Below are 27993 nucleotides of genomic sequence, written 5' to 3' on the forward strand. Positions count from 1 at the left end.
CAATTAACAATTGAAAAAAAAGAAAAAAAAAATTGCTTAATTTTTGGAACATACTGACCTTGGTTTGCAACCGATGGAGATGAGACCTCGTGGTCTCTCTACTTTTCTGTATGAATGAAGCCACATGTCACCATTTTATTGGTGATAAATTTAATTTAAATATTATGATATTTATATACATATATATATATATATAGGGAGATGTTCAAATAAGAACTACTAAATAAAATAACAACGGAGAATCATTTTGAGTCATTCGATCATCAAGATTTACGGGGGATGCATCATCTTGTTGGATGAATGTAGAACTTGGGTTTGAATACTGAAGGGAGCAAAAATTTTATTTTTTTCAAATGCAGTAAATTTAATAACGGATGCATTAATTTGTATAGCAGATGCAGTAATTTTAATGGTTCTCATGTTCTCACGAAAATTGTGGTTCTCACTAGAACCGCACCCTATATATATATATATATATATATATATATATAGGGGGTTATTCAATAAACCACCCTTATTTTAAGAATTACGAACCAGCAAAAATGCATGAATTTTATGTATAACACGCATGAATAAACTGTATAAAGGCATGAATTGCGAAAAATGATTTTTTGCTACCTTTGGGATTCGAACTCAGGACCATGAATTTATCCAACAAGGTGATGAATCAACCGTAAATCTTGATGATCTAAGGGCTGAAAATGGTTCCTAATTTATATTTTAAGAAGCGTTCTTATTTTAGTCTTCCCCTATATATATATATATATATATATATATATATATATATATATATATATATATATATATAACTTTTCTTTCTCTATAAATAGACTAGACATTTGCAATATTATTGTAATTTATATTTTTAATTTAGTTTATGTAATTTTTGTATTGCTTTTTAATTTCATAGTTATTGCTCGATTTTTAATTTTAAATTTTTTACAATTTTTTGTTATTTTTTAATGGTTAAAAATTAGTATAATAAAAAATAATTATATATAATATTGTGGTTGGATGGTCATGGATAAGTCATTCAAAACAGATGTGGTTGGGTTGGATGAAAATTGATGATGTGGAAGAGAAAGAAATTAATTAAATATTGAGAAAGTTGGATAGTTGGAATGATTACTGTTATTTATGGTCTTAGGTATTTAAGTATAATTGGGAGTTGAAAAGGTTTTCATATGAATTGTACTCCACCCTCTGTCCACAAAAAATATGCATTTTTTGTCATATTAAAATGTCCAAAAAAATTAATTTCTTTCTATTTTTAAAAATTATCTATTAAATGATGGGTCATATTTTTCACTCACAATACAATTAATTATCATTATTAACACTACTTTTAAGTGGAACATTTTTTCCACACACAATAAAGAAAATCATTTTCATTAAAACATGTGTCATCCCCTTCTAGGACTATTTTTTGTGGACGAGAAGAGAAATACGAATTACGAAACACACGGTCCTTTATAAATCAAAAGTCCGAAATATTATACTGATTTGAGGGATACTGTAATACCACCTACAGAGGGGGTAATATAATCTTCATACGTCATATTATATTTTACAGATAGTTTAATGCATTCTACCAAACATGATATTAATATAACATTTCAGTCAAACTTATCACACTTTATTCCATGTCGTGTACCAAATAAAGCTTTTCGAACCATTCTTGCATGATCATCCGGATCCAAGAGATAAATTGTGCATAACTAGGATATGTGGTATGTGAGAATTTCATTTCAGAGAATTCAATTTACAGTAATTTTAAAATAATACTCTCTCCGCCCATCAAAAATAGTCCTAAAAGGGGACGACACAGATTTTAATAAAAATGATTTAGTTTATTGTAAGTGGAGAAATTATCCCACTTAAAATATAGTGTTAATAATAACAATTAATTGTATTGTGAATGGAGAAATATGCCCACCATGTGATAGAACGTTTTTAAAAGTAAAAAGAGACTAATGTTTGTGGACATCCCAAAATGTCAAAAAACGACTATTTTTTGTGATGGAGGGAGTATATATATATATATATATATATATATATATATATAATAAAATTACAATATTATTTTAGTATAATAGAATATCATTAAAAAAATAAAATTATAAAAGTATTAAAAGAAAAATTTATTGATTATTATTAAGGGTTAATTAACAAATACACCACTTACATTAAAAGCAAAAAACAAATAAGTCTCTAACATAGTATTTAATTATTATTATTATTATACAATACTTATTAAATTTAATATCATACTCACTAAATTAATAATAATACTATTTTACATTAATATTTAAACTAATATTAATTTTTTTATTATCAATTAATCTAATTAATAAATAAAGCTATTGTGACTGGTGCATCGCACACGAGGCATACTAGTTCTACTTAAAATTAAACGACGTCGTTTTATTCATCATTCGGGAATTTCACGTCATATTCCGACAACTAAAAAAGTGTTATGCCAGCTTGTATTTTGAGGATTTTTAAAAAGTGTGGAAAAATTGAACAAGTGTTTAAATTCAGAGAATTGAAGGTAAAAAATGAAGTTCATGGAAAAGCTTGAAATCGGTCCAAAGTTCATGGGTTTTGGTGTAATTAACCCAATCTAATATCATACTCACTAAATTAATAATAATACTATTTTACATTAATATTTAAATTAATATTAAATTTTTTTATTATCAATTAGTAATTAAAGCTATTGTGATCGGAACATCACACATGAGGCATACTAGTTCTACTTAAAACTTTGGGTGCTTGTGTTGCAGCTCCGGAGACATTGTTAGTGTTCATAGACAACTCCGAGCTCCGATGTGGTGCGCCGTACCCAGATTTATCCGCCCCATCACCGCCATATCACCTCCGCCGAATTCATCATTTCCTACTTTATGCCACCGTGGAGTTTCAACGGCGGTGTATCCTGCTATATCCTCACCGGAAAAACTAGAACATAGCAACGAACTCGTCGCACGGGAATACGCTGACCTCAATCTCTCCAGCAATTGCCAGGTTACTCAACTGAACTTTAGGGTTCTACCTATATGAAAAATAGTCGATTGGAAAGCTAATTTTTTATTGAAATGTTAAAAATCTTAATATTTCCATGACTATTTAGTTTCTTCTTCTTGCTTACTAATTTTTTATTGGGTGTTTCAGGAGGTTGGCCATGTTAGAATCCGGCAGCATGTTAATCCTCTCAGTTCTTCAAAAATGGTAAATTCTGTTGGTGCATTTTTCGCCCACGCCCTTTTGAAATTATACACTCTGTGAGTATGTGTGTGTGTGTGAGAGAGAGAGTAAAAGATTTAGCTCCATAATTGTGTTGCTCGGTTCCAAAGAAATGGCCTTTATATTCTTCTGTATAGGTTCCGAGGGAACTGCCAGATTGGAATGGTGTTTATAAGGATGCTAAGCTGCCATTGATGGTGGATATTGGTAGCGGTAAGAGCTTATTTATTTCATGACATCTAAATTTTTATTTTGTTTGTCTTGTGCCTAGTGATGGAAGACTTGCAATTTGATGCTGCAGTTCATTGGTAGTGTTAACAACTAAGTAATTTTAACTATTCCTCTATTTATTTACACTTTATTGAGATTTTCTTGTTTAACTTTTTTGTGTTTCTGTTTCAAGAAAATTGGATATTATGATATAGGATGTACAGATGAAATTATGTGAAATTTACATTTCTCAACTCTTAATTAGTATTATCTTGTCACTAGGAACCTAATCTCAGCAGTTATTCTTTTCACCGAGAACGTTGCTAATTTCAGGTAGTGGGAGATTTCTCCTAATGCTTGCCAAAAGAAACTGTGGATTGAGAAATTATCTAGGATTGGAAATACGTCCAAAAGTAAGCTATACATTCCTTTGAACATAGATGTAACTGCACTTCTTTTTTTATGTCTTTCTCAAGCCTCGAACAACTTTGGAAGTCTATTCCTTACCTGACCTTTTTTTTACCATTTCTTTTCTGCAGTTGGCCATACGTGCTGAATCTTGGGTACATGAACTAGGCTTGAATAATATGTAAGGATAACTTTAGTTTATCTTGCTTTGGGAAGTCCGTTGAATAGTGGTTGATATGTTTGTAATTGCAGCCACTTTATATATGCCAATGCAACGGTCTCCTTCAAACAATTTGTATCTACATATCCAGGTCCCTTGGTTTTAGTATCTATACTGGTGAGTGCTTTTCATATCAAGAAATTGTGTGAATAGTATGTTTTAGCAGAATAAGGACTACATGGAAGATATTAGCCCATTTTATGATTATAGCTAGCTATATTTTCTTATGATAGAAAGTTATTTACTCATGTATGCAGTGTCCAGATCCTCATTTTAAGAAAAAGCATCATAAAAGAAGGGTTGTGCAGAAACCTCTAGTCGATTCCATCGTAGAAGGCTTAGTTCCTGGAGGACAGGTATGGGATTACTCAGTGTTATTTTCTGACCTGATCTGATCTGATTATCTATTCTTCAATATAGGCCATACCTTGATACCAGTTCCTATTCTTTTCTTTTCCTCAATACAACCCCAATCGTAAGATAACCGTGAGTGTACAATTCGCAATCTTGGGGCCATGCGGGAGGGTCACCACAGAGAGTACCAACAATACTTGATAGTGCGTCCATATTTTTGCATGTATATAATCCGTTTCCAATTGGACAGGCTTTCCACAACCCATTTTTGAAATGTCTTCAATAATACTTGCATTTAACTGTCCTAGATGGAACCCAACATTTATCTACAGTTTCAATTTTAATTGGCTATTATTTTTCTGTGCAACAAAAAGAATTAAGATGCATTCTAAAAAACAACCATTTTCATGTGAAAAAAAAGGAAAATGAAGAAAGAGTGAATAGTTAGGCAAGACTCGGTACGGTACTTTTTGATTTTGTAATTTACGGTCAAGGCATTTAGAACCTGGGGAGTTCCCCTGGGTGTAGGCTAACTATTAAGTGTTGTCTTCCTTTTTTGTTATTGAGCAGATATTCATTCAATCAGACGTCCAGGAAGTAGCAGTTGACATGAGGAAATATTTTGATGCTGAATCGGATAAACTTGTGCATATTAACCATGTTGATCCTAATATGCTTTGCGACAATGAGGGATGGTTGTTGAGTAATCCAATGGGAATAAGGACGGAGAGAGAGATCCATGCAGAACTCGAAGGTGCTAGTATTTATAGAAGAATGTATCAGAAACAATGGTAAGAATTAAGATCAGTTATGAGGCAGCTGTATTACAAAATACAAAACAACTGCCACTGTAGAGAAATATTAGTATCTGAATATGCTGGTCCCTTTGTATTTACAGTAAGCCTTCTACCTGCTGATTGACTAGGCGCCCCCCTTATTCTTGGACCCGGAGGTGGCCCGAGAAGTAAGCTGTTCTCAGCTGAGAAATCTTTGGGCAAACCAGACCTAGAGCACGAGATTGGAGCTCATTTCTGCTTGGTATCATTTTTTCAAGAAATGGGAACATCATCTGGTGCAGTTGTCTCTCCTTGTTGCTTGTGGAAGGGCACCATGGTTCTGTACTCGACTGTCGATTGAGTTTGAACGATGGGCTTCTCGACTAGGGATGACCTCTTCTTCTGTGATCAAAATTCAGCCAATCTTTCTTCCAAAAGTTTTCTAGTAGCTTAAACCTCAGGTGTTTGAGAATCCATGCATCTTTGTGAGATATTTCTTCATCATGAATACATCGAGTACTACCCATGTCTGTAGTAGGTTTAGGAAGCATTTGGTTGAGAATAATCAGGAAAGGGAAATAGAATTGAATTTTTTTATTGATTATCGCTGCTCATTTTATTTTTAAGAATTTCCCAAATTGAGGATTTTGTCATTCCTCACCACCGTCACCTCCTCCCCCGCTACCCTTGGTGCAAATCACCCTCCAATGTCCAATCAAATATATAGAAATTGTGTGCGTGTGTTGGCCAAGCGTAAAGTGATTAATACCTAAGGTGAAAGGTCTTGGATTTGAGTTCACTGTGACACGATTTATAAATTTTTTTAATTAATATTGTTAATCTATCAAATATATATATAGAAATTCATGCAGAATATTATCATTAGAAGGGTTATTGGCATATAAATATTGACTTTGGATGAATTTCCCCTCCTCGAAACCCTAATCATTAGAAGGGTTATTGGCATATAAAACTTTGGCCGAAGTCGAGCAAGTAGGCTGGTGGAGGGAGGATAAATTAGGGTTTGGGTGGAGGGGAAACACGATAGAGGGGGGGGGGGATTTATTTTATTTTTTATTATTTTTAAAAATATATTTTTTAGTTCAAGTAACATTTTTTTTGTTCAAGTGTCATTTCCGGCGGCCATAGTGTCATTTTTCAATTGCTATAGTGTCATTTTCAGTTGCTACGTCGGTGAAAACCGATGACCTGGCATAATATAGAAAAAAACAAAAGGTTATGAATCATGGGGAAATTTTTAAAGAATATGTGCAATTTCAAAATTTGTGAATTTTTTTTTTATTTTACAGGCAATTACCCCCACAAATATATCTTTATTCCAGTTACACCTACTTGAACAATTTTATTAAAACTCATGTCCACCCTCAAACGGAACTCTTTTTCGTGGGCGGAGAGAGTAACATATATCGGTAAGACAAACACTCCAATGTAATCGCCCTTACAATATGTTGGATAGATACGATTCCAATCCCTGACCGTGTAAGTCATCCCGACTCAAACTTGAATCAAACTCTGACCAAAACCATTATCCATCATAAACCATTGTATAAAAATGATTGTTGTTATAAATAAAAGTGATAGTTCTTTTATTTATCCCAAATAAAAATGAGTCAAATGACACTCATTATACTTAAAATAACAATTGTAAAAGTGATAGTTCTTGTGAATAAAAGTAACAATGTTTCAAATAAAAGTGACAATTTTTATGATAAAAAGTGACAAAAAACGACATTATTAAAGAATAAAAGTAATAGTTCGTACATAAAAAATTTAAATAGGTCAAATTCAAGTAGAGTTGCAAATTGTATCCGACCCGATTCGACCTGCAGGCACCAATGCAGCAGAGCACACATGATCACGCCTCTATTGGTAATATTGAAATAAAAAATGAAATATAATTTGAAATGAAGATTCGTGACGTATAAGAGAAAATAAATAATGTACCAATCATGAATTATTTATTCATATTGGTTCGTCTGGTACGCGGTATGAACAGAGGTGGGCTAAGAGAAGATAAGCCATGGTGTACTTGGGAATTCATGGTTAATCAAGAAAATTAGATGGTGTTACTGTAGGGTAATAATATCTGTTATGCCTGACAATTTATTTTGTGTTTAGTGATTCATCAAAGCCTGCAGATGATACTTATGTAAAGATAAGTTTTCATCATTGCTTGACAATGACATTAAGAAACCTTCATCTAGTTTATAGATATATAGCTGGATTTGATGAGTTATCCTAGTTTTCATATAACAAATATAAGCATGTAGGGCAATTCCCATCTTTCTTAAATAAGAGCAAACAATTTGTGTTTTGCTAGAACATTGTAATTTTATCCGAGTTAGAATTCTATCAAGTGTTAAGCTTAGCTGAAAACAAAATGTGAGAGAAAATGCTGTCAACACAACTTAGTGCATCAAAATCTGGTACTAAAGCATTGTGAAGAAACTAAAGAATGCTGTTAATTCGGACCTTCATACGGCGAAGGATAGTAAAGATGGATTGTAAGTTGACAGCAACTCAACTTTCTCCAGACTATACAACTAATCCCCATCAAAGCCATCAAACTAATACAAAAACTTGCAAAAATATACAAGCCAAAGAGCCTCGGTTTGAAAATTCCATCACCCTAATGTTACAACATACAGCTTACACACAATACACCCAACTTGTACACTTTATACATTCACTAGTGTTTTCGCTCCCATTTTCCTTCACGTCTACCATCACGTTCTCTCCTCTCAATGATCTGCCGCGATTTGCTACCCCTTGATCCATGCCTCTGACCAGATCCAAAACTAATGGGCTGCCCCTCCATGTCTGGATCCCCAACACTACCTGTATCACCCGAATCCTTGCTTCCATCCATATTTTCTTCATAACTGCTCCCACATTCGTCTGTTCTCTCACGCGATTGCAGAATTGTGGGAAGTTGCCCTGAGAATGAACCCCTCCCAGGTAGAGCTGCTGCGGTGGTCGAAGCAACACCATCAGCACCACGACTACTTGTTCTTATGCTACCTTCGCTCCCTTCCCTGCTTGTTTCTCTTTCACGATACCTATCCCGTGCTCTACTGGTAAAAGAAATAAAGGTCACTTCACAGAGAAAAACTACAACGGTTGAGCTTAAGCTCATCATGAGTCTTACATGGCTACAAATGCTCGATAGAATTTTTATCTTTACTATCTATCTTTATGTTCCCAACCATAATTACTTTTTAGGGATAACAATATGGAAGACACCATTGCAGTAGCTGCATGAGCATTAATTTCTCATTTTCAGAAAAGGCATAATAAATTGTAGCAAAATAAATTTGCTGCAATGAACCAGACTCAAAAATCTTTTCAAATAGAAGAGACTCACCCAGTATGGCCGGAGGATGAAAATTCTCGTCTTGATGGTCGGACTCCAGATTCTACTTGCTCAAGTTCCCGCTGTAGGTCCCTCTACATACAAATTCATCACTGTTAGTCAAAGAGGCACGAGATTAAATAAATGAAATTTGAGAAACACAGATATCAATTACAGAAAGGAGTTCAAGTTGAACTCTCCAGTTTATCAAGCATATAAACTCAGTTGATTCAAACTCATTATTGAATTGTAAAACTGAGAAAAACTCAAGAGAGAGAGAGAAAGAAACATTAAGTTAGATAACATAGAAAAGCATAATACATCTAGGTCAGGATTGAAAGGACTTCCAGGTAGGTGACAAAATTTCATCACAATTAGTGAAATGATCGTACTTCACTCATGACCACATATATACCAACATTTTGTGTTGTGATTTTTCTCAAGGATGCCACTGTGGCTTGAAATCAGGCAGTTCTAATCAGGCAGAAGGCCCCAACAATCAGATGTGTGCCTAGCAATGCACGAAAGATGGTTTATAAGCTAGCAGTTCTAATGAATTTTTTAAAATATACGAATTAGCTTTAGAGTATATACTCTAGTAATAATCAGGTGCAGTATGACAAGCAATTCTATTAAGTTATCATTAACTCCCTCCGTCCACGAAACATCTTCCTAATTTTCCATTTTCATCCCTCCACAAAACATTTTCCGAGTCTATTTTTGGAAATAACCCCACTAATTATCACCTTACAATTCCACCATACTTACACATATTTTCACTAATGGACCACCACTTTTATTTTAATTGAGCCATTAGTCACTAAATTAAAGCACCTAATCCCTAATCCCACTAATCTTTAATAATCCATCATTACTTTTTCTAATTTGTGGGACCCCTTCTCCACTCACCAAATACACAACCAGCTTTTCTTAAACCCCGTGTCCACTCCCCTTAGGAAGATGTTTTGTGGGCGGAGGGAGTATTATATTTTCCATGGGGAAATTTCCAAATGACCCAGAGGTCAACGACTCATGCTCCAAGGATGATTTGCAGAAAAGTTGGCAATTGAAATGATACATGTCAATATGGCTCCTCAATCAACTCCATATTCATTACTATATCCAGAAAGAAGCAATGTAAAATCAAAATAAAAGCACGATCATTTCGGCAACTGGTTACTATAGTGATCCTTGCCTGAGCCTGCTTTTCTTTCTCCATTTCAAGATTGTTCCGCAATTCTCTAGTTTTTGCTCGCTCAAGCTCGAGCAACTTCTGTCTCTCGAGCTCCTTTTCTACCTCATCCGCTCTCTCTCTGATAAACCATAATGCAGATTTGTCACAAGAAATAATTTTCACATACTATACTATATGTATATATAATAATAGACCAGAAAAAGATGAAACCTATCAATTTTCTGAATGAGTTCTGCTTCTCGTAAAGCTGCCTCTTCCAAAAATTGTTGACGGGCACGCCTCAAAAGAAGCTTCTGTTGCCTCCGAGCGACTATTTCTTCCCTGAGTTTTGCCTTTTCTCTGGTGAAAGAGTCCAGAAAAGGCAGTAATTATAAGAATTACAGAGGCACACTTGATTTTTCAAAACCATTGATGTATATGACTAGTTTTGCAAGTTATATATGACTAGTTAAATTCTATTCCATAACCAACCAAAAATTTCAATCAAAATCTATATTCATTAGAATTCCTACAACCAGTATGATTTAGAATCAGGAAACACCATTGTCATTGGAATGCTTACCCCCAAAGGACAAGACATCTAATATATGATATTTTTAGATCAGATTAAGTTTTATAATATTGTCTTGTCAAAGTAAACAAATAATTTCATGATTACATTATTCATATTATTATTTTTATTTAATTTCATATTTTGCTTGATTCTCTGAAAAAATAATATATTTATGCATTTGATATAATTTAACATATTCAAATGAAAATTTAGAACCATAAACCATGTTTTTATAAAATAAAAAGAATGATAAAGGTATGCGAATTATTAAATACTATATTTCATTTAACACTAATGTTTTAGAAGAATGGATATGAGTCACATATGACACAAGCATTAACAGCACGTACATGGATTTAATTCCTTCTTTAATCTGTTGCAGTCGAAGGTCATCCTTCGAATAGGCTGCATGGAATATAAATGAGGGTCAAAATTAAATGAACTTAACATTACGCAAATAACATATAACAGAATTACTTGGTAGCACACTATCAAGTGGACAAACTACTCTTGATCTTATAGATTAATGAAAAAAATAATCATTTTCCCCTCCTACTTGTAGTCATTTTTACAGTAAGAGAAAACTAAATCAGGGGCAGCTAGTATTACCTGACATAAACGGTAACTGGCGCCAATCTTTGAATTTGGTGGACGAATCAGGTAGTGGATGCTCTTTTTGCAGAAATTCCATTTCTATTTCAGTTTCTTCCAGTTCCTAAAAGAATTATAAGAAATTATTACGTGGTATAATTTACTGAAATACGCAATCGTTAGGGTTCAAAGGTAACCATGAGCTTCTGTTCAGCTTCCTCTGAGAAGAAGTCCAAGTATGATTTGGCAGAGGTTAAATTGCCAATAACCTGCAATCAATGAAAGATAAGTGGAGACCGAACAATAGTGAAGAAGTATGAATGTAAATTACAATTCAACTTAAGTTTCATTTGAAAATTTAAATATTCATTCATTGTTTGTTTCTTGTGTACATGTTTGTAATAAGAGATTGAGATTGAAATTGAATTTGAGGGAAGAAAATAAGAAGCTCTGTACTTATCGTTAAAGAACAGATGACGAAAGACAGTTGGCAAAAGAAAAGCATTCCTCAGAATGAAATTGCAAGATAATATTGCCTTTTTCATATATGTTGATTGGAGTACAGAGAACATTTGGCCTCAAACTCAACCACTAAATTGACAGATCCCAGATCTTTTAGCAAATTATGATATATGAAGTTGCGCATAATGTAGACTTCCATATATTTGCCTTTCATATTGGCAAGTTCATTTTACAGAAACAAATTAGCACAAAGATTAATTTTAAAATAATGCAGTCAAATGCAGAGACAACAGTAAGCAATAAGGATAAGACAATAAGCTAAACAGCAGGATAAATACTTAATCATACCGTAAGAATGGATTCGCGGATAGTTAAAAAATCAGGGAGATGTTGCTTTGGAGGACTTGAAGAAAGCACTTCCCTTAAGACCTACATCCAAGTAAAAGAAATATGAAGGAAAAAATATAATAGGAACATTGGTTTGTAAAAACTGATTTACAAATGAAGAAAAAAAAATATACTGGAGATTCAGATACTTATAAATTGAAGGCTATTGCATTTGCAAGCCAGATACCATCTTGAACCCTGTTGGATATTATCTTATAATGCGTATCAGACTGCAATACCTGTTTAGCCTGTTCCCCGTCGCTTTTAAGTCTACATAGTGCCTCACAAGCCTTTTTCTCTAGGCTGGTGCAATACCTATCTACAATTAACAACAAGAAGGAAAATGCAGTACTTTAAGATATTATGTCTGACAACTTTAAATAATTATTTTGTTAACAGAAATCTGTGAGGATTACCAATTTTAGACATTCCAAGAGTTTCAATACTTCTCCAAATACTTTCCGGAATCAGCGAAATATCTTCAGATGGACAATAAAGAAAAACACTGGCCATGAGCGCCAAAGAGAATTGTGTAAGTGGGCCATAACGCGTCGGTTGTGAAAGAGACGTCAAACATTGAAGAATGTTGTCAGCAGATGCAAGAAACGATTGCAGTTTAGACCTCTCAGCAAATGGTAAGAAGTTGACAAGAAGTGATGTTGCATTTGTTCTTAGGAGCAGTGATGTATCAGATGACGCCATCAAGGCTACATTGTCCCATGTCGCTGTAACTAAAGCACATAAAATCTGCTCATTAGCAGAAGTCGGCAAATCTGATGTAGCTATAATAGACTCAGTTGTTGAGGATAAAATTAATCTTCCACCATCAACATCCTGGCCCACAAGTCTGCCCAAGTGCTTTAGTGCAATATATCTTTGTTCAGGCTCAGGATGCACTAGCATGGCACAGAAAAGATCAACCAGAGGGCCTTCATTCTGACAGATCTTATGGATGCCTCTTGCCAACAACAACTGAATCAGCTTGTCAGTTAATATTCTACAAGAGATATTTGGAGCGCTGTTAGCGAAGTTCTTAATTGCAAAGCATATGTCACTAATCACATTATCCAAACAAAAGTGCTGGGGCACCCCCAGGAGTGAGTCAATTAATAGAGATGCGACCTCCCAACAATGCTTATCCTGAAGCAGTAAGATCATTTTAGATAGTCCTTCAAGACTTGTTCTCCAAATATCTTGCACATCATCGGAAAGTTTGCTAGGATGGATATCCTCTACGCCTGAAGAGGCAGAAACTCTATCAGTAATAAACCATAAGCACCTTGAGTATAACAAACATTCAGCACATGTGAGTGTCAGTTTCTTGGACAGTTTATGATGTAGTCTCCAGCACTGTTCCAAGGTCGGACTGAGTTTTGAAATGATGGCTTCTAGTTCTTCCAGTAACGTCTTTACTTCTTCCAAAGTCAATTGACAAACATTTTGATTGACATCAGCAACTGATTTACTGTCATCTTGATGGTTTCCGGATACCTCTGCAGGCGAGGGGGAATTGCATATATCATTGAGAAACCAGGAGGAGAACTCAGAAAAACCATCAACGGAGCTAATGCTAGTATCGGAATCTGGAGAAACGTTAAGTGGAATAATACCCCAGACTTTAGAAGTAGCAATTAGTAGGTCTCTGCAGTTCTCCATGAGAGCTTGGTATGCACAAATATAATCAGGCAAGGAGTTTGTTCCATCAGAAGAAGCAAAATCAGCCCATAACAGGGCAGACTGTAAGAATTCTGTTTTCCTCTGGAAGGACAAATTACCAAAAACGGAAGCTAGAACATATATTGTTAGTGCCTGGCATTTTCCTTTTTCCACAGGAGTATCTAGATTCGTGTCAGCAGACTTTATATTTCTAAAGAGCTCACTGAAGCATAAAGATTCAAAATTCTCACATGAATCATCTACTAATGAGTCTTCCTCAGCAGGCACCTTACTAAGGGAATATGCTATAATGGGCTTTAACAAATGCAATATCGAATCAAGAAATGATACATCGCAGTATGATGTCCGACAAAGGGATACAAACACTTGCACCACTCTTGGTATTTCTGGAACCATTGCTTCCATGTGCTCAACTACAATAGCTTCAAGGATGTAAAGGATGACGGCTTTTGCATTCTTGGCAACAAAACCTTTGTAATGGTCAGGCTTGTCTTGGGATAAGGCAAGGGTATTCTTACTCTGAACAAAGGGACTTAAGCATAAATCAGAAAACCAACACATTAGATCTGGCACCATATAGGTAGAAAGAAATTTCATTTGCAGGCCAACTGCCTCCAAAATAGTTTCACCAAAACCTATAAAGTCTTCCTTAAAACTAGGAAAGAATTTGCTGATTACAGGATATAGAACATGAAAAGATTGCCATCTATCTTCACAGCCTAGATTTTTGCTTCCATCCTCACATTTTATATCTGGGTGAATACTCAATTGCTCAATCCTTTTATCCACATTTTTCTGATCAACAATGTTATCAACTACTGAGAGGTCATCTGAGAATATAGATAAAAGATATGTTAACTCTGGCAAATCAGAAACAAGGAAGAGACGCTCATCCAGAAATTGCTTGGCGTTGCGTGCAATTGCCATCCATCCAAAATACCTAACAATTGGAAAAGGAGAAGAAGAAAAGGCAGGTACTTTCTGCAGCCAGACCAAATTAGGAATCAGATTCGAGAACCGAAAACCATTTCTGACATTGACTGGTAGTACAGATCTTTCATCATTGCCACTTGAAGCAATGACCAAGTTTTGAAGGAGAATCCAGCAGCGTTGCACCTCATGCAGCTTAAAATGGTTTAACTGTGGATTTCCTTCCTTCGATTGGCAACAAAAGGATTTCAAATGCATGTTGAAGGATTCAGCAAACTTTAATATCACATCAACCACATGCTCGGGGGCACAGAATAATTTAGTCGCTGAATGCAACAGAAAAAGCAGACACCACATTAGAATCTCATGCCTTGGATGCTGCTCCTGATGAGAGTCCCTCTGCAAATGATGTATCAAGAAATTGCACAGCAGTGCTTGATTCTGCCGAACCAAGGTAATCGCATCTGCAGAAAGATTATCCTGCTGGAACAAATTAACATCATCACCCCCTTCAACAGGCAATCCCAAGATTTCCCCCTCCGATGCCACTTCGCGATATTTTCTGTCTAAGCCAGCTGCCTCAATCAGGATTTCAAGAACAACTCTGTCCCTTCTCCTTTCAATATCTGCCACAAGCTTTAAGTCGTTATCTTTTCGTCCGAAAATTCTCTCCATATCTGTAGGTCCATGATTATTAGAATTTTTGGGGTAGATTTTGCTCACATAAGATGAATTGTCCTTGAGATAGATCATAAAGTAGGGATTTATATAACATTCTGCTGCAAGAAGCAAAGCATCTATGGCAACATCATGACTCTCCTGTGTAAGCTTATTCTGGGAGATCAAGTTCAGAGCTAAACGCCTAAACTCAGAGGCCCTCAGCTCACAATCTCTATAATTTGTGAGTTGCGAATAATCAGCCAACAAATTATTGAATTCAATACCCTGGTCAGCATCAAGTGCAGCATCAGTTGGAAACTGGTTGACTGAATTTTTACTACTGGCATTCTTGACCTCTAAACTTACATTCAAGTGGTTTGAATCTGAAATCTTTTTGTCTGTGCTGGATGGAACATGAACAAGGGACATTCTATTCAGGTCTGGTGGAGCAAAGAGAAGATTGGCATCCTCCAATACATCCACTCTACCGATGGTGTCAGTAATATCAACCTTCGCATCGGTAGTCTCTTGGCTATTTGACCTAGAAGAGATTACCCCATGACGAGAAGAAAGAGGCAGAGAAGCTAATGATTGTGGCTCCACCCTTCCAGGAGAAGGGAACTTGCGATTGTCAATATCAGGAGGTAACTGCATCTGAGGATCCAAAACTGAAAGAAGTACACTGCACACAGAGCACTTCGAGGTGTTATCAATGTTAACTGTAAAAAGTGTTAAGAAGACTTGATTGTCGTAACTTGCATCAGGTAGAAACAAACTTCAACAACTAATATCTAGTCTTAATAAATTAGAAAACAGAAATTAGAACGAGGAATCTTGTGGGACCAAGTATGAAGCCAATATTTCTTCTAGAGAATATCCAAATTGTTTACCAAATAGAAAGGGAATCTTGTGTTCCAGTAGAAGCAGAAGTGATGTGCATTCCCCATACTTAGTTTCTCACAAATGGCTGTGTGAAAAGAGTGCTCTAAATAATTTCGATCGCAAATATATCAAAAATCAATGAAATCCCAAATTTAGTAGCAGAACTTCACAATGAAGTAACTGTAGTTTGAATAGTTGTACACAAATTACGGCTCAGAACACCTCAACCCCCCCCCCCCCAAAAAAAAAAGGGAGAAAGTAAATTGATACCTTCCAAACAAGAGATATGGAAGAGCAAAAAGGACGCACACAGAAGAGATCAGAAGAAGTATGGCAGAGCACAGGGAATAGCATAAAACCACCCAGTTTCCAAACAAAGGATCAGAAAAGACTATGGAATTAATAAACTACAGCAATAAAACAGAAGAAAATTGCTAAATATTTCCTTATGTGAATTATAAGCAACACTAATGAACTGATTTCAGTAAACAGCACAAACAAAGATTAGTCCCTTCACATTAAAAAGGTACAAAATCTTTATTCTTCTTATATATTACTCTTATTCATACCTACTTCCTGCTGAACATACAGCATTTTTAAATATAGGGTGCATATCAAATTAGTATACAGGGACAATCCTTAAACGAGGGAGTTCCTTCTATAACCAGAAACAATTGGGAATATTTATGATTGCTCGAGATGTGTCGACAAGAAACAGTCAACTAACTCACAAAATGGTGCAACCTCTAAAATGAAAGCAAATAGAGGAAGAGATCATTAAGCAAAAACTTGTAATTATTAAACAATAAAGGCGCCAATTTTTCACAAAAAGAAAGCTCTGCATACCAGAGAATTGTATAATAAATTAATTCTTATATGCTATTACCTAGGAGCAACAGACCCACGCCTCCATTCAGCCTCCAATGACGGAAGCACAGCAGACTTCCTTACTGCTGTGCGAATCACATTTATTGCTGTAGCACAATTCTTTTCCTGATTTTCAGTAAAAATGGAAGATACGTTTCCAAAGGCTATCATGCCCTTCAAGGGGGTTAAGGAAGGCTCCAGGTAAGGTTCAAGCATCTCCACCAAGAACAGTAACTGGAACTTAGCTTCCTGAAACACACCATCAACAAGATAACCAGTGAAAGAAACATTTAGAAAAAGATTCTTTTGTTTGGGAACAGAATCCAAAACAGACAACTTAGAGCAATTTCAACACTTTGTACTTTTAACTATATTGCTGATAAAATTACCTTATATTTTGCCATTAAATCATCCATGTTTCCAGATAGCATCAGGACAATATACTTGAGGGCGGCACGTGCACGGGAGAATGAAACATGAGCACCCTATAAATGATAACAGAGAGGCTTAAATTAGCCCAAAGAATCACAGATCCACATCTCAAGGAGTGGTCATATTAAAAGGACCATCCAAATGGGCACAGACAGGTTACACCAACTCACAGTTTGAACTGCTCTAATGGCCAGGTCTAGTACTTATCTCTAGCAATATGGAATAGGCCAAGTAAAAGGTATCCGAAAGACACCAAAAAAACAACTTATAATAGATGTCTGCTACTTCATTTCAAGAAACCAGAGAACAGAAGATATATTTCTATATCCCAATTCATGTTTCTTTCCCTGGTCAGAGTAAGCAATCAGAAATAGAAAGGAGAAACAAAAGTCTATCTTTAGCATGAAACCTCTTTGATAGCTCCAATTTCCAATAAAACCAAGATATTAATTAAATATTACTCCCTCCGTCCCACTTATCTTGGCACACTTTCCTTTTTAGTTTGTCTCATTTATAATGGCACTTTCCAAAAATAGTATGTGGTCCCTACCATCTCTACACACATAAAATAAGTGGTCCCTACCCACTTTACACTCTTAACCCTTTATTCTTAATCTCCGTGCCCAAAGTAAATTTGCCAAGATAAGTGGGACGGAGGGAGTAAAATCTTTAAAGGAAAAAAGTCAATATCATATGCAACCTTGATAGCATAATAAATCATGTTCTAAGCCACAAAGACAATAAAACCAATATATAATCATCCAAGAACATTGGGCATACCTGGATCGCACCCAAAAGGTCCTCCAAGAGCTCAATGGTCAAGTCCACCTTCAATCAAGAACATTACAAAGTACAACAAATTAAAAAAAGGGTAACGCAGACAAAACCATATAGCACATTCAATCATGATAATTCACATAACCTTTGCAATCACTTGAGCAGTCCATGGTGCCAACACACCACAGCACAGATCAATAAGAACACACGCTGCTTTAGCCTGCAAGTTATGACGAAAGAAATTCATCTGTTAATTCAGTTGATTTAATATTATGAACTCAATGCAGAAGCAAATACAGTTGCTATGGAGTAATGAAATTTTTCTTCCTCCTCCAATCCTCTTCGCTATATAAAGTCAACATATAATGTTATACTAATCGATGTGTTTAGTTTACCAACCTATCACACATATGAAACTAAACCTAGGGCTTTGGAATAAAGACTTATTAAACGTGATCTTATCAACAGACTAGAGAAAGTGCATCTGATTGTTGTTAAAGTGTAAAGTTTCAAAAATTAACGTACTCCAGAACAGTCAGCAAGTACAATTCCTATGCTTGGTACCTAGCCTAAAAGATGAAGGTCTTAAAGAGTGCTCAAGCTATGGAAAAACGAGTACGGTGGGGAAGAAGGTGGTCACAGCAATGAATGTACTTAGTGCCTATGCATTTTAAACAGAAAATATCATCAATTTTGCCCAAGTCACAAGAAGCAGCAATAACCAACATGTGATGGTGAGAAAGATGCTAAATAGCCAGCACAAGCCCGAAGCAGAGGACAGTAGATCGCTGAAGATGAAGTTGCCACAATCTGCCATTACAATTTTATAAAGATTAAATTGATTACAGTTTGAAAAATGATTCAGCTGAACATTGCACATAGAAAGCATTGATACCTGAGAAAGTGCATTTTGTACGAATGGTTGTTTCCAAAGAGAGAACTTGTCATCAATCTGGTAAGGACTGCTTGAATTAGGTCGAAGTGCTGTAGCAATTCAGAAAGGACAGAAGTGTTGAGAAATGCCGTTGAGTTTAAAACACACTTCCAAATGATAATTTATTTAAGTTTTAAGCCATTATAATTTAATACTATACACTCAATAATAATATTCATTTAAGTGTACTTCTGAAACCTGAGTTGGAAGTTGGAACAAGTCAAAAACATACCATCAGTATGTATCTCATAATGACTTAGTGTCTTAGATAAGTTGTCTCAAAAAGTGAATATGAATATGTCAGTAATATGTTGGTTTTATTTGCAAATGGTGCAAAGGTACCAATTTAGAGGAGAATAGATTCAAGAAAGAGACTGTGATTTCAAGTCTTCTTTGGGTTACTTTCATGGGGTTGTATAAAAATTGAGTGAAACTGGTATTATATTTGAATTTGACATAAAATCAGAACCACAGAGCTAAATATCTTTTTTCAACTGACTCATAATAATGTCTGATACAAGCACCCAAGTTATACTTTAACAATAGAGTTTTAACTAATGCAATGCTGCTTTTTCAATTCAACCACAACTATATTTATATAGATGGATACATTTACAAAAGCATCAGCCAATAGCCTTTATTTCTGTTTACATCATGTTACAATTCTTTCAAACTCAAATCAAGCATTCAGAAGTTCACAGTGCAAGAAAGATTCATATTACATGTTATAGGAGGAAATACTATGGTTAAATAACAAGAGGTACCTGTGCAAAACAACTAAAAGAACTAATTACGCATTGATGCAAAGAGATAAGGACACTTGAAAAAGTAGTCATACCCTTCTCCCCAACCAACTCTATAGAACCTACTAGAAAACTTTAAGTGAAAGATAATCTTATCCTATTTGGAAAAACAGAATATAGTAACAGGATAACAATATTTTTTAGTTTGATCAAAACTGTATAGGAGTTTAGCATTCTAGGAAATTTTGAGGGCTGTGTTAATTCAAGGGTTATTGACTCTAGGGGTGCGTTCACTTTGGTTGTAAATTTATCACAACAAAAGGAGAGATAAACAAAATTTCTCCCTTTAAATCTCTCATTTCTTTTCCCTCATTTTCTATCAAAATGTATTTCACCCTTTCTTATTCCTTCTTCTCACTCCAAGGAGGGATAATATTATCACACCAATACCTCATGATAATATTATCCCTCATTGAAGTGAGAAGGAGGAATAAGAAAGGGTAAAATTCTTTTTTATAGGAAATAAAGGGAAAGAAAGGAGGGATTAAAAGGGAAAATATTTTTGTATCCCTCCTTTTCTTGTTATAATTTACAACCAAAGTGAATGCACCCTAGGTAGAAAAGTGGTAGTAGCAGAGGACCTGGAAGCAAGGCTTGAATTAGTGGTAATGCCAGCCAAAGATCTGATGTATTTTCAGCCAGCTTGCTACAATGTAATGGCTGAAAGAAGAACAACAAAGTATTTGTTAATTACACATTGATAGAATATATCACTACTTCAGGTTCAATGCAAGACAGACAAAGCTTCATGTAACAAACCTGGGAAGCAGAAGCATAAAGAACATGCACTAGTCCTTCTTCAACAGCTGCAGAATCTAACACATTTAGGTACGTGAGGTCCCAAGAATCACATGGAATCTGAAATTCCTCCCCCAACAAATTTGAGTAATCAGGTAATGAAATAGGATCACGATGATCAGATTTAGAAGTCTCATCAGGTACAGAAGATGTAATCTCTGAAGCTAGACCAGATACTTCATGCATTAGCACAGGCTCCATAAACTTCAAAAGAATTCTTGATGCCTGTTAACATCGTGGGTCTCAGAAGAAGAAACCAGGAGAGAGAAACAAAACTGTACGAAAACCAGAATATACATAAGGAAACAACAAGCATTTCTCACCGTCCTGCAAACACTCCCCAGGTTGGGATCTTTATAAGCCTTTCTGAGTAGTAAAAGGACTGCATCAGGACGGAAAACCAAGTGCATGGATATAGGTAAGGAGACGGAGGATGTAGTCCGCGACCTCCTTGGCTGAGCAAGGAAGAAGAGAAAAACTGTAATTAGCCATTAATCACATGAAGAATAAACATTGAATCAAATGTAAGTCCAGTTACCAATAAAAAACAACTCAAGTACAAACTGCTAGGAGCATTTATACTACTGAATTCAGAAGAATATTTTCTCATCCTTCTTTTCCACCAAGTCATGATTTCAGGAAAGTCTTAATGCTTTAACACACAACCCACAACTCTTTTCTTTTTTTCCTTTTCTTCTGGGAGGGGGGGGGGGTTATTTTGTCATCACAATACAGAAGTCTCAATGTATCTAAAATCCAACCAATGACAAACACACCAACACTCTAACTTTCATAGATGTTGTAGCTAAACTACAAATATGAACAGATGTTCATCTTTTAACGTTATTGTGGTGTTTCCAAAGCAACTGAACTGAAAAGAACCTGACTTTCATGTGGAGCAATTTTCGAAAAAGAGTACAGAAAGGAAAAACAGTTACCAATAAGAACAGTAGAACAGGAATCACACATATTATTGAAGAGCTGGCATCACCAACACCAACATAAAATATAGAACCACTAATGCAGTACCTCAAAGTTCGAGGAAACTGTCAAGGCAGTTGACGACACATTGATCTTGGAAGCTTCATAATCAGGAATATTAGGAGCCAGCCTTGCATTCTCTCTGTCAAGTTACAAAAAAACACTTTTTTAGGTTGCTTAGATGCTGAACAGCTTACAAAATTGTCTAGAAATAATTTGATGGAAAAAGTGGTGTCGTTTGAGGTCCAAGAGACTTAATGCTGGAAAAACATTAAGCAAATTTGATTCAGCACGAGCCTTTAAGGTCAAGAAAAAAGATTCACTGAAAAGATCCTAACAGAGTTCAGAAGAGACAGTATTACGTGAAGTCCTTTTCCCATTGCTTGAGAATGTTGGTGATAGAGAGAGAAAAGAAATCCTGAGGGAGTCAAACAACCTCTTAGAAATTGGAATCATGTACTTTAACATAGAAAAGATATGTCAGTCGACAGTCAGCAGCCACAAGTCTACCCTTTGATAGGTTAGGGTACAGGAGATTGGAAAATCAGATGAGTGACTAAGTGGTACTTTGAAGTTGCAACAAATACTATAATGACCAGGAAGGACTTCTTTTCCAATAAATCATCAATGAAGCCTTGACAGAACCTACCTTTTAATACAAGATACACTAATATGACTTATTTTCATATAGCCTATCTCATGTTCCTTCCATTAACAACTTATTTCTCTGTGCTCCTCTCTTAACTTCACTCAACACAAACAAGAAGATTCTAACCCAACCAGTTCACTACATGGGCTTCCCTACTAAATAATTGTGGACGCTCAGGTATTTGCCTATTTGCTCATGAATGGCTATATATTGTAAGTAGCTTCTCAGGGCATATCCACTCAATAGCATATCTTCTATGCACACTGTTAAGCACCAACTCAAGTTTGCAAGATACAAATTTAAGAAACTAAAACCACTTAAATTAAACCTATAACATCAATTGAAATTCCACTCTCAATTTAAATCGAGTATGATCACAACCTAAGACTCTGCCCTGCTACTTCAGCAACCCGGACAACATAGACCATGCCCCTAGTGTCAGAACAATCGTGACATTTCTTGAATAAGGCATTCTTCTCTTTCAGCAAGCACATTGCACATTGAAGATCAGCTTATGAATAATCTAAAATCATAAGAGATAATGGCCAGATGAAACAGTAAAGAACATAAACTAGTACCAATTCTCAACCTACTTCTGAAGCAGCACGAATTTGTAGCAGAAGTGATACACAAAGAACCCTCATGATATTAAGTACAGTTGGTTAAAACCTTTAGAAAGAAAACCACCAGAACCTATATGCTAGGTTCACGTACCTTTCGCTTGCAATCTGAAGGATGGGATAAAATGGACCAGCAAGCATAGCCAGAAAACGCATAGTAGGTTCTGCAGCTTCTGCAAAGCTATTAAGATCAGCCTGCAAAGTATTAATCCATATTGGCAATAAAACTTCAGTTACAAGTAGACTACAACACAAAACTTACTTTTCATGAGATAAACTGGATTCCGAATCTATACCTCAAGGTGAGGGAGAAACCTTGCCAACCGACTTGTGACGTCTTGAAGCAACTACATATGAACAGTTAGAAAAGAGAACAGTAATAGAATAACGAAAAATGTCTTAGCCATGTAAGTCATTTTATAGCTAGTTCACCTGGAGATGCATATCCACAGCATCTTGTTTATGTGATATAATGTATGGTAACAAGTAGTTAGCAACAGGATGGAACTCTGCCTCTAAACCAGGAACCGAAATCCCAATTAGCTGCAATTGAGAAGCATAGGGTACTCTGATAGTTAAAACATAAACACAACATTATTAGCAGCATAGGTTTCACCTCTGCTGTCACGATTGACATTGATCTGTACTGGAAAGTGCATTGATAAATGTGTCCAAAAACTAAATTGAATAAGCATATTGCATACATCTAAAAGGAACTACTCCCTCTGTCCACAAAAAAAAAATCTTCCTAATTTTTCATTTTCGGTCGTCCACAAAACACCTTCCTATTCCTTTTTCAGACATAATCACACTAACTATCACCCTTAAAATTCTCACATATTTACATATGTTGCCATTAATGGACCCACACAAACCCACTAACTATCACCACTTTTTCTAATTTATGGGACGGACCCCTTCTCCACTCACCAAATACACAACTAACTTTTCTTAAAACCCGTCCACTTCACCGAGGAAGATGTTCCGTGGACGGAGGGAGTATAATATAATAATGTGAAGAAAAAAAAAATCTTAGTCATACCAAGTGCACACCGAACAGAAATCAACTGATAAAATCTCAATTAAATGCTTACAATACAGCTGAATTATAAATCACCTAGAAGGAAGAACTGGAATACAAATTCAATTGTTACCTGAACAAAAAACAAAGCTATTGGGTTCCCACGCATACAAGATATCCGCACAAAGCGGCAAGGTGTGTAATTCATTGGGTACATCATATCACGCCGAGGTGCTTCACAGCGGGGACGAACTTTAACAAAGGTCTCTGGCTGTCGAGAGAACATGTAAATTGGGCGAAAATGGCAACAACAAAACATTGCAGCAAAAAAAATCCACTTCAAAGAGAAGCTTTACTAAGAAAATTAAGTCATTCTAAGAATCACACGAGAAAGTGAACCATGAGACCAAAGGCCTAGGACATGACGATTGACAAAACTTCAGATGCCAGACCGAAGATTTGAAGATGAAAACTAAAAACTGAAGGATTAAAGTGTCAATGTGGAAAGGAGTATCTAATATGTTCAAGCAATCAAAATAGGTGATTAGTCCTTGATATCCCCCAAATGGGGACACTACCATGCAAAGTTCATGGCAACTAAACAGAAATGAGTTGTGCTCAGAATGAAACTGAAGAGAAAGATGAGATGTCCAAGCAGGAAACTCAAACCTAAGAAGCACATGAAAAATGCCATTTCCCTGTAGTCAGTGGGACCAAATAAAATATAGCACAAAATTGGATAAAAAATAAATAACTCATCCTAGATATGGCTCTACATACAATACCACAGACAAAAGAGAGAAGAATTGCAGAAACAAACATTAACATTTAGAATATATAGGAAATAACTATAGTGGGATGAGCCTTATTTATTTAATAAGGCAATATGTAAGAATTAAGATGTCTAGTCTTTCTCTATTGCTGGTGGTGGTGGTGGTGGTGTGTGTGTGTATTGGGGGGGGGGGGGGGGGTAAGAATATAATGTGATCCATGATACCAACAACCTTTGGCATAAAATTAAATTTACATGAAAACATCACTTAGGTAAAGTCCTCATCCTTCATGCATAAGAAGTTTTAACAAAACAGAAGAAAAAGATTATGACAAGGAAAAGATGGGAGGGTAAAAAAGAAGGAAGTCAGATTTTTACACAATTAGGTACTAATAATTCCCACAGTCATGCACGTGCAAATCAAATAAGAAGATTATATACAGATACTTGGTATGTATAAATTCTCAAAACTCATGCTACACAAACCTTATAACGTAATCCAACTGAAATTTCCCATTCCAGAACTGACTTATTATATATCCGTATGTGCGAGAGCAAGCAAGGTTCCTATGATGAAGAAACAACGAAAGCATTAGACAACAAATGCAAGGATAACAATCGACATAAAGATGGCAATAACAAATTAGCATTAAAATTTTCAGGTTACTAGCTGAATTTACCGGTGGCGTGAGCCAAAGAAGCAAATAATGAACTTAAATGGGAGGGAAAATAAAAACACCATAACTTTTACTAGTCATAGCCATTCAAATTTAAAATTTCAACACCCTTTTTCCAAGTAGTAACATATCTGGCACTCTTCGAGGCAGCCCAAATTCAGCGCAACCTCAAATTTCTCTCAAGAAACCACTTCAATCAATAGTACAACAAACAAACAACTACAATTAAAAGGGGGAAAGAAGAAACAAATTTGCATGAGTAAAACATACGTCGAGCTCGAGCAAGATCCATTCTTTGGTGTTAGTGGCGGTGGACCAATGGTTACGGAGGTCTGTGTCGAGCAGGTGAGCAGCCTTCTGTGCAGGTGATTCTCTGGACATCGCCTTCACTTTGTAACCCAATGGCTTCACTCTTGGCTCCAACTCTACCTCCATCTCCGGCTCTCTCTCTCTCTCTCTCTCTCTCTCTCTTAGATGTAAGCGTACATATACGTGAGAGAAAGTTGGCAATGATTCAGGCACTGCGGATTCTCTGGGGTTTTTACACTGGGACTGGGAGAGAAATCTTGTCTTGGGGCACCCTTGAAATTCAATTTTGAGAATTCGAGAAATCAAGAATGTGAAGACCGTGTTTGGATGTTGGACTCTGGAAAATCAGATTAAGATTAACACAGATTTTATACAATTATACTAGTATTATTTGTCCATCATATAGCTGTGGCATTATTCTAAAACTCCCAACTCCTTTGGTTGCATTTCAATAGCAATCTTTCATGTCTTTACAGTGTACAAATCTTCAATTTTTACATTTTAAATTGGCAAAACATATTCTTAATTCCCTATACTTTTATGTTTTATTTGGGTTAATTTCATAAAATGTTGATAAACTATGCTACTTGTGTTAAATTGATTATTATATTTTAATTTATTTCAAAATGAATACAAAATAGTACTCCATCCGATGTTATTAATGTCTTATTACTTTTGAGCACGAAAATTAAGAATTGTATAATTAGTAGATAAAATGAATTGGCGAAAATTGTTTAAAGATTATTTTAAAATACACAAATTACTTAACCATTTTAACTCAAAAGTCACCTAAAATTTAAATTTTTGACAAAGCTTAAATTTTTTTATACACAAATTGAATTTATATATTGCATATAATTAAATTAATCCAAATTTCACTTGAGTGAGTTCTTAGTAAAACAATAGGAGAGAGGAAAATGATTATTGCTGAAACATGATGATAAAACCGAGAACATAACAATTTGAATTGCAAACTTTCATATTTGTACATTTCAGATTACCAAAAAGTGAACGAAAATTTGGAGGCAAAAATTTTGTCAACCAAAATTCAGAATTCCCCCCAAAGCAAAAAATCAAAATGTGATTATGATCCCTATAAATACACAATCTGACCTTATACATCAGATTCACCCTATTCTAAAATGCCTAGAAAAGTTTCTAAAAACTTAACAACAAGTTAGAGGAACAACTTGGTACAATTCCTACTTCAAGGCTCCATCATTGAAAGGCCAGGCAAGGGGCAAATACAAGAAGTTGCTACAAAGTTCTCCATCAATCAACGTATTTGGGATGCAGCAATGAAGCAAAAAAAGAGAAGGTCAGTTAATTCATTTAACAAATGGAAAAAGTGATTGAGAAAGAAAAAAGTACAGATCAACTTGCAGTTAATCTCAACTATGGTGCTTCAAAAAAATAGCAATAATTCAAAGCTTAGCATAAGGTATACATTGCAGTAAAACAATAGTAGGTATGTGTATATGAATGGGGTTGATTAGAGCTCAAACAAGTGCAATTTGGCCCGATTTTACTACTCCTCACAAACTGCTTAGGCTTAGGTTTTCATTAGAGGCTCTAGAGTTGGACATAATTTTGAACACACTTAGATTCAGATCCATGCACAAAATAGAGCACGCCAATGAGAAATGGTTCTACATTTCAAGGGGCACACACAGATTTTAACCCCAGAGGAGAAAGACCCACATAAGATCTGCAAAAGCAAGAAATTCATCACAAAAGTAATATTTATGCATGATGTCTGCAAGCCTCTATTTGACCTCAATGGTGTTGTTTTATTTGATGGAAAGATCCCTTCACAAGAAGGTACCAACACAGAGGGCAAGTAAAAACAGAATGGCTGGCACAATAGTCACTAAACTAATTGATACAACCACCAAACACGTTGTAAGAGATTGTTTAATCAATCAGGTATGGGATCTAAAAGAAAAATGTTTCAATTGTAACTCTATTGTGTAATGTAAGGCTTCAAGAAGTTAAAGCAATATGTATTTAGTGTGTTGGGAACCTTGTGGAATATCATAATCCTTGTTTTGATGATACCAAAATCCATAGATCTTAATTGTAATAGACTAGAACGGTTTGAACTCAAGTGTTAGAGTTCATTTCTAGTTTAGCTTGCGGTTCTGAAGACTGAAGACTGAAGATACCAACTGAAGTATCAGTTGAAGAATCAGTTAGGAACTGATTACTTAATGCGTGCCGCGTGGACTCAGCGGACTGATACTAAAGCCAAGTATCAGTTAAACATTCTTCCTCGGACTGAACTTCCAACGTTCAAAGGAAGCCACGTAATCCAAAAAGGACAACCGCATTAAATGCAGAGATCTCAGGATCATCCCTCTCTGCAGAGGTCATTCCTATTTGGTGGCTACTTTATCAGAGACGTCACATCTCCTGCTCTTCAAGATAGT

At 35.5% G+C, this 27993-nt stretch overlaps 2 protein-coding genes across 8 annotated transcripts; one reads left to right on the plus strand and one right to left on the minus strand.

Moving 5' to 3' along the window:
• Positions 1-2721: 2721 nt before the first annotated feature.
• On the plus strand, positions 2722-5818 carry LOC131015932 (uncharacterized). 2 transcript variants are annotated; one of them, XM_057944448.1, is made up of 9 exons: positions 2722-3027; positions 3175-3231; positions 3384-3459; positions 3790-3869; positions 3996-4045; positions 4117-4201; positions 4342-4440; positions 5009-5229; positions 5337-5818. In XM_057944448.1, the coding sequence occupies exons 1-9, from the start codon at positions 2830-2832 to the stop codon at positions 5353-5355; spliced, it is 885 nt and encodes a 294-aa protein (XP_057800431.1). In that variant the 5' UTR covers positions 2722-2829; the 3' UTR covers positions 5356-5818. The 2 variants fall into 2 exon arrangements, with proteins under 2 accessions (XP_057800431.1, XP_057800430.1); XM_057944447.1 differs by having other exon boundaries at positions 5364-5818.
• A 1829-nt stretch (positions 5819-7647) lies between these two features.
• On the minus strand, positions 7648-25911 carry LOC131015933 (uncharacterized). 6 transcript variants are annotated; one of them, XM_057944451.1, is made up of 27 exons: positions 25526-25902; positions 25065-25145; positions 23940-24077; positions 23218-23328; positions 23082-23132; positions 22880-22980; positions 21565-21658; positions 20859-20990; positions 20497-20760; positions 20319-20397; positions 18896-18984; positions 18727-18810; positions 18146-18220; positions 18004-18051; positions 17181-17276; positions 16811-17040; positions 15409-15724; positions 12192-15327; positions 12015-12094; positions 11737-11817; positions 11124-11195; positions 10945-11050; positions 10686-10740; positions 9993-10121; positions 9783-9900; positions 8600-8682; positions 7648-8309 (listed from the first exon to the last, which is right to left on the minus strand). In XM_057944451.1, exons 1-27 carry the CDS (start codon positions 25688-25690, stop codon positions 7925-7927), a joined length of 6399 nt encoding a protein of 2132 aa, XP_057800434.1. In that variant the 5' UTR covers positions 25691-25902; the 3' UTR covers positions 7648-7924. The 6 variants fall into 6 exon arrangements, with proteins under 6 accessions (XP_057800434.1, XP_057800433.1, XP_057800432.1 ...); XM_057944450.1 differs by having other exon boundaries at positions 7648-8306; positions 12192-15724; positions 25526-25911; XM_057944449.1 differs by having other exon boundaries at positions 12192-15724; positions 25526-25911.
• Between the last annotated feature and the right edge of the window lie 2082 nt (positions 25912-27993).

The sequence above is a fragment of the Salvia miltiorrhiza genome, chromosome 3, assembly GCF_028751815.1.
Source record: "Salvia miltiorrhiza cultivar Shanhuang (shh) chromosome 3, IMPLAD_Smil_shh, whole genome shotgun sequence".
NCBI classification, from domain to species: domain Eukaryota; kingdom Viridiplantae; phylum Streptophyta; class Magnoliopsida; order Lamiales; family Lamiaceae; genus Salvia; species Salvia miltiorrhiza.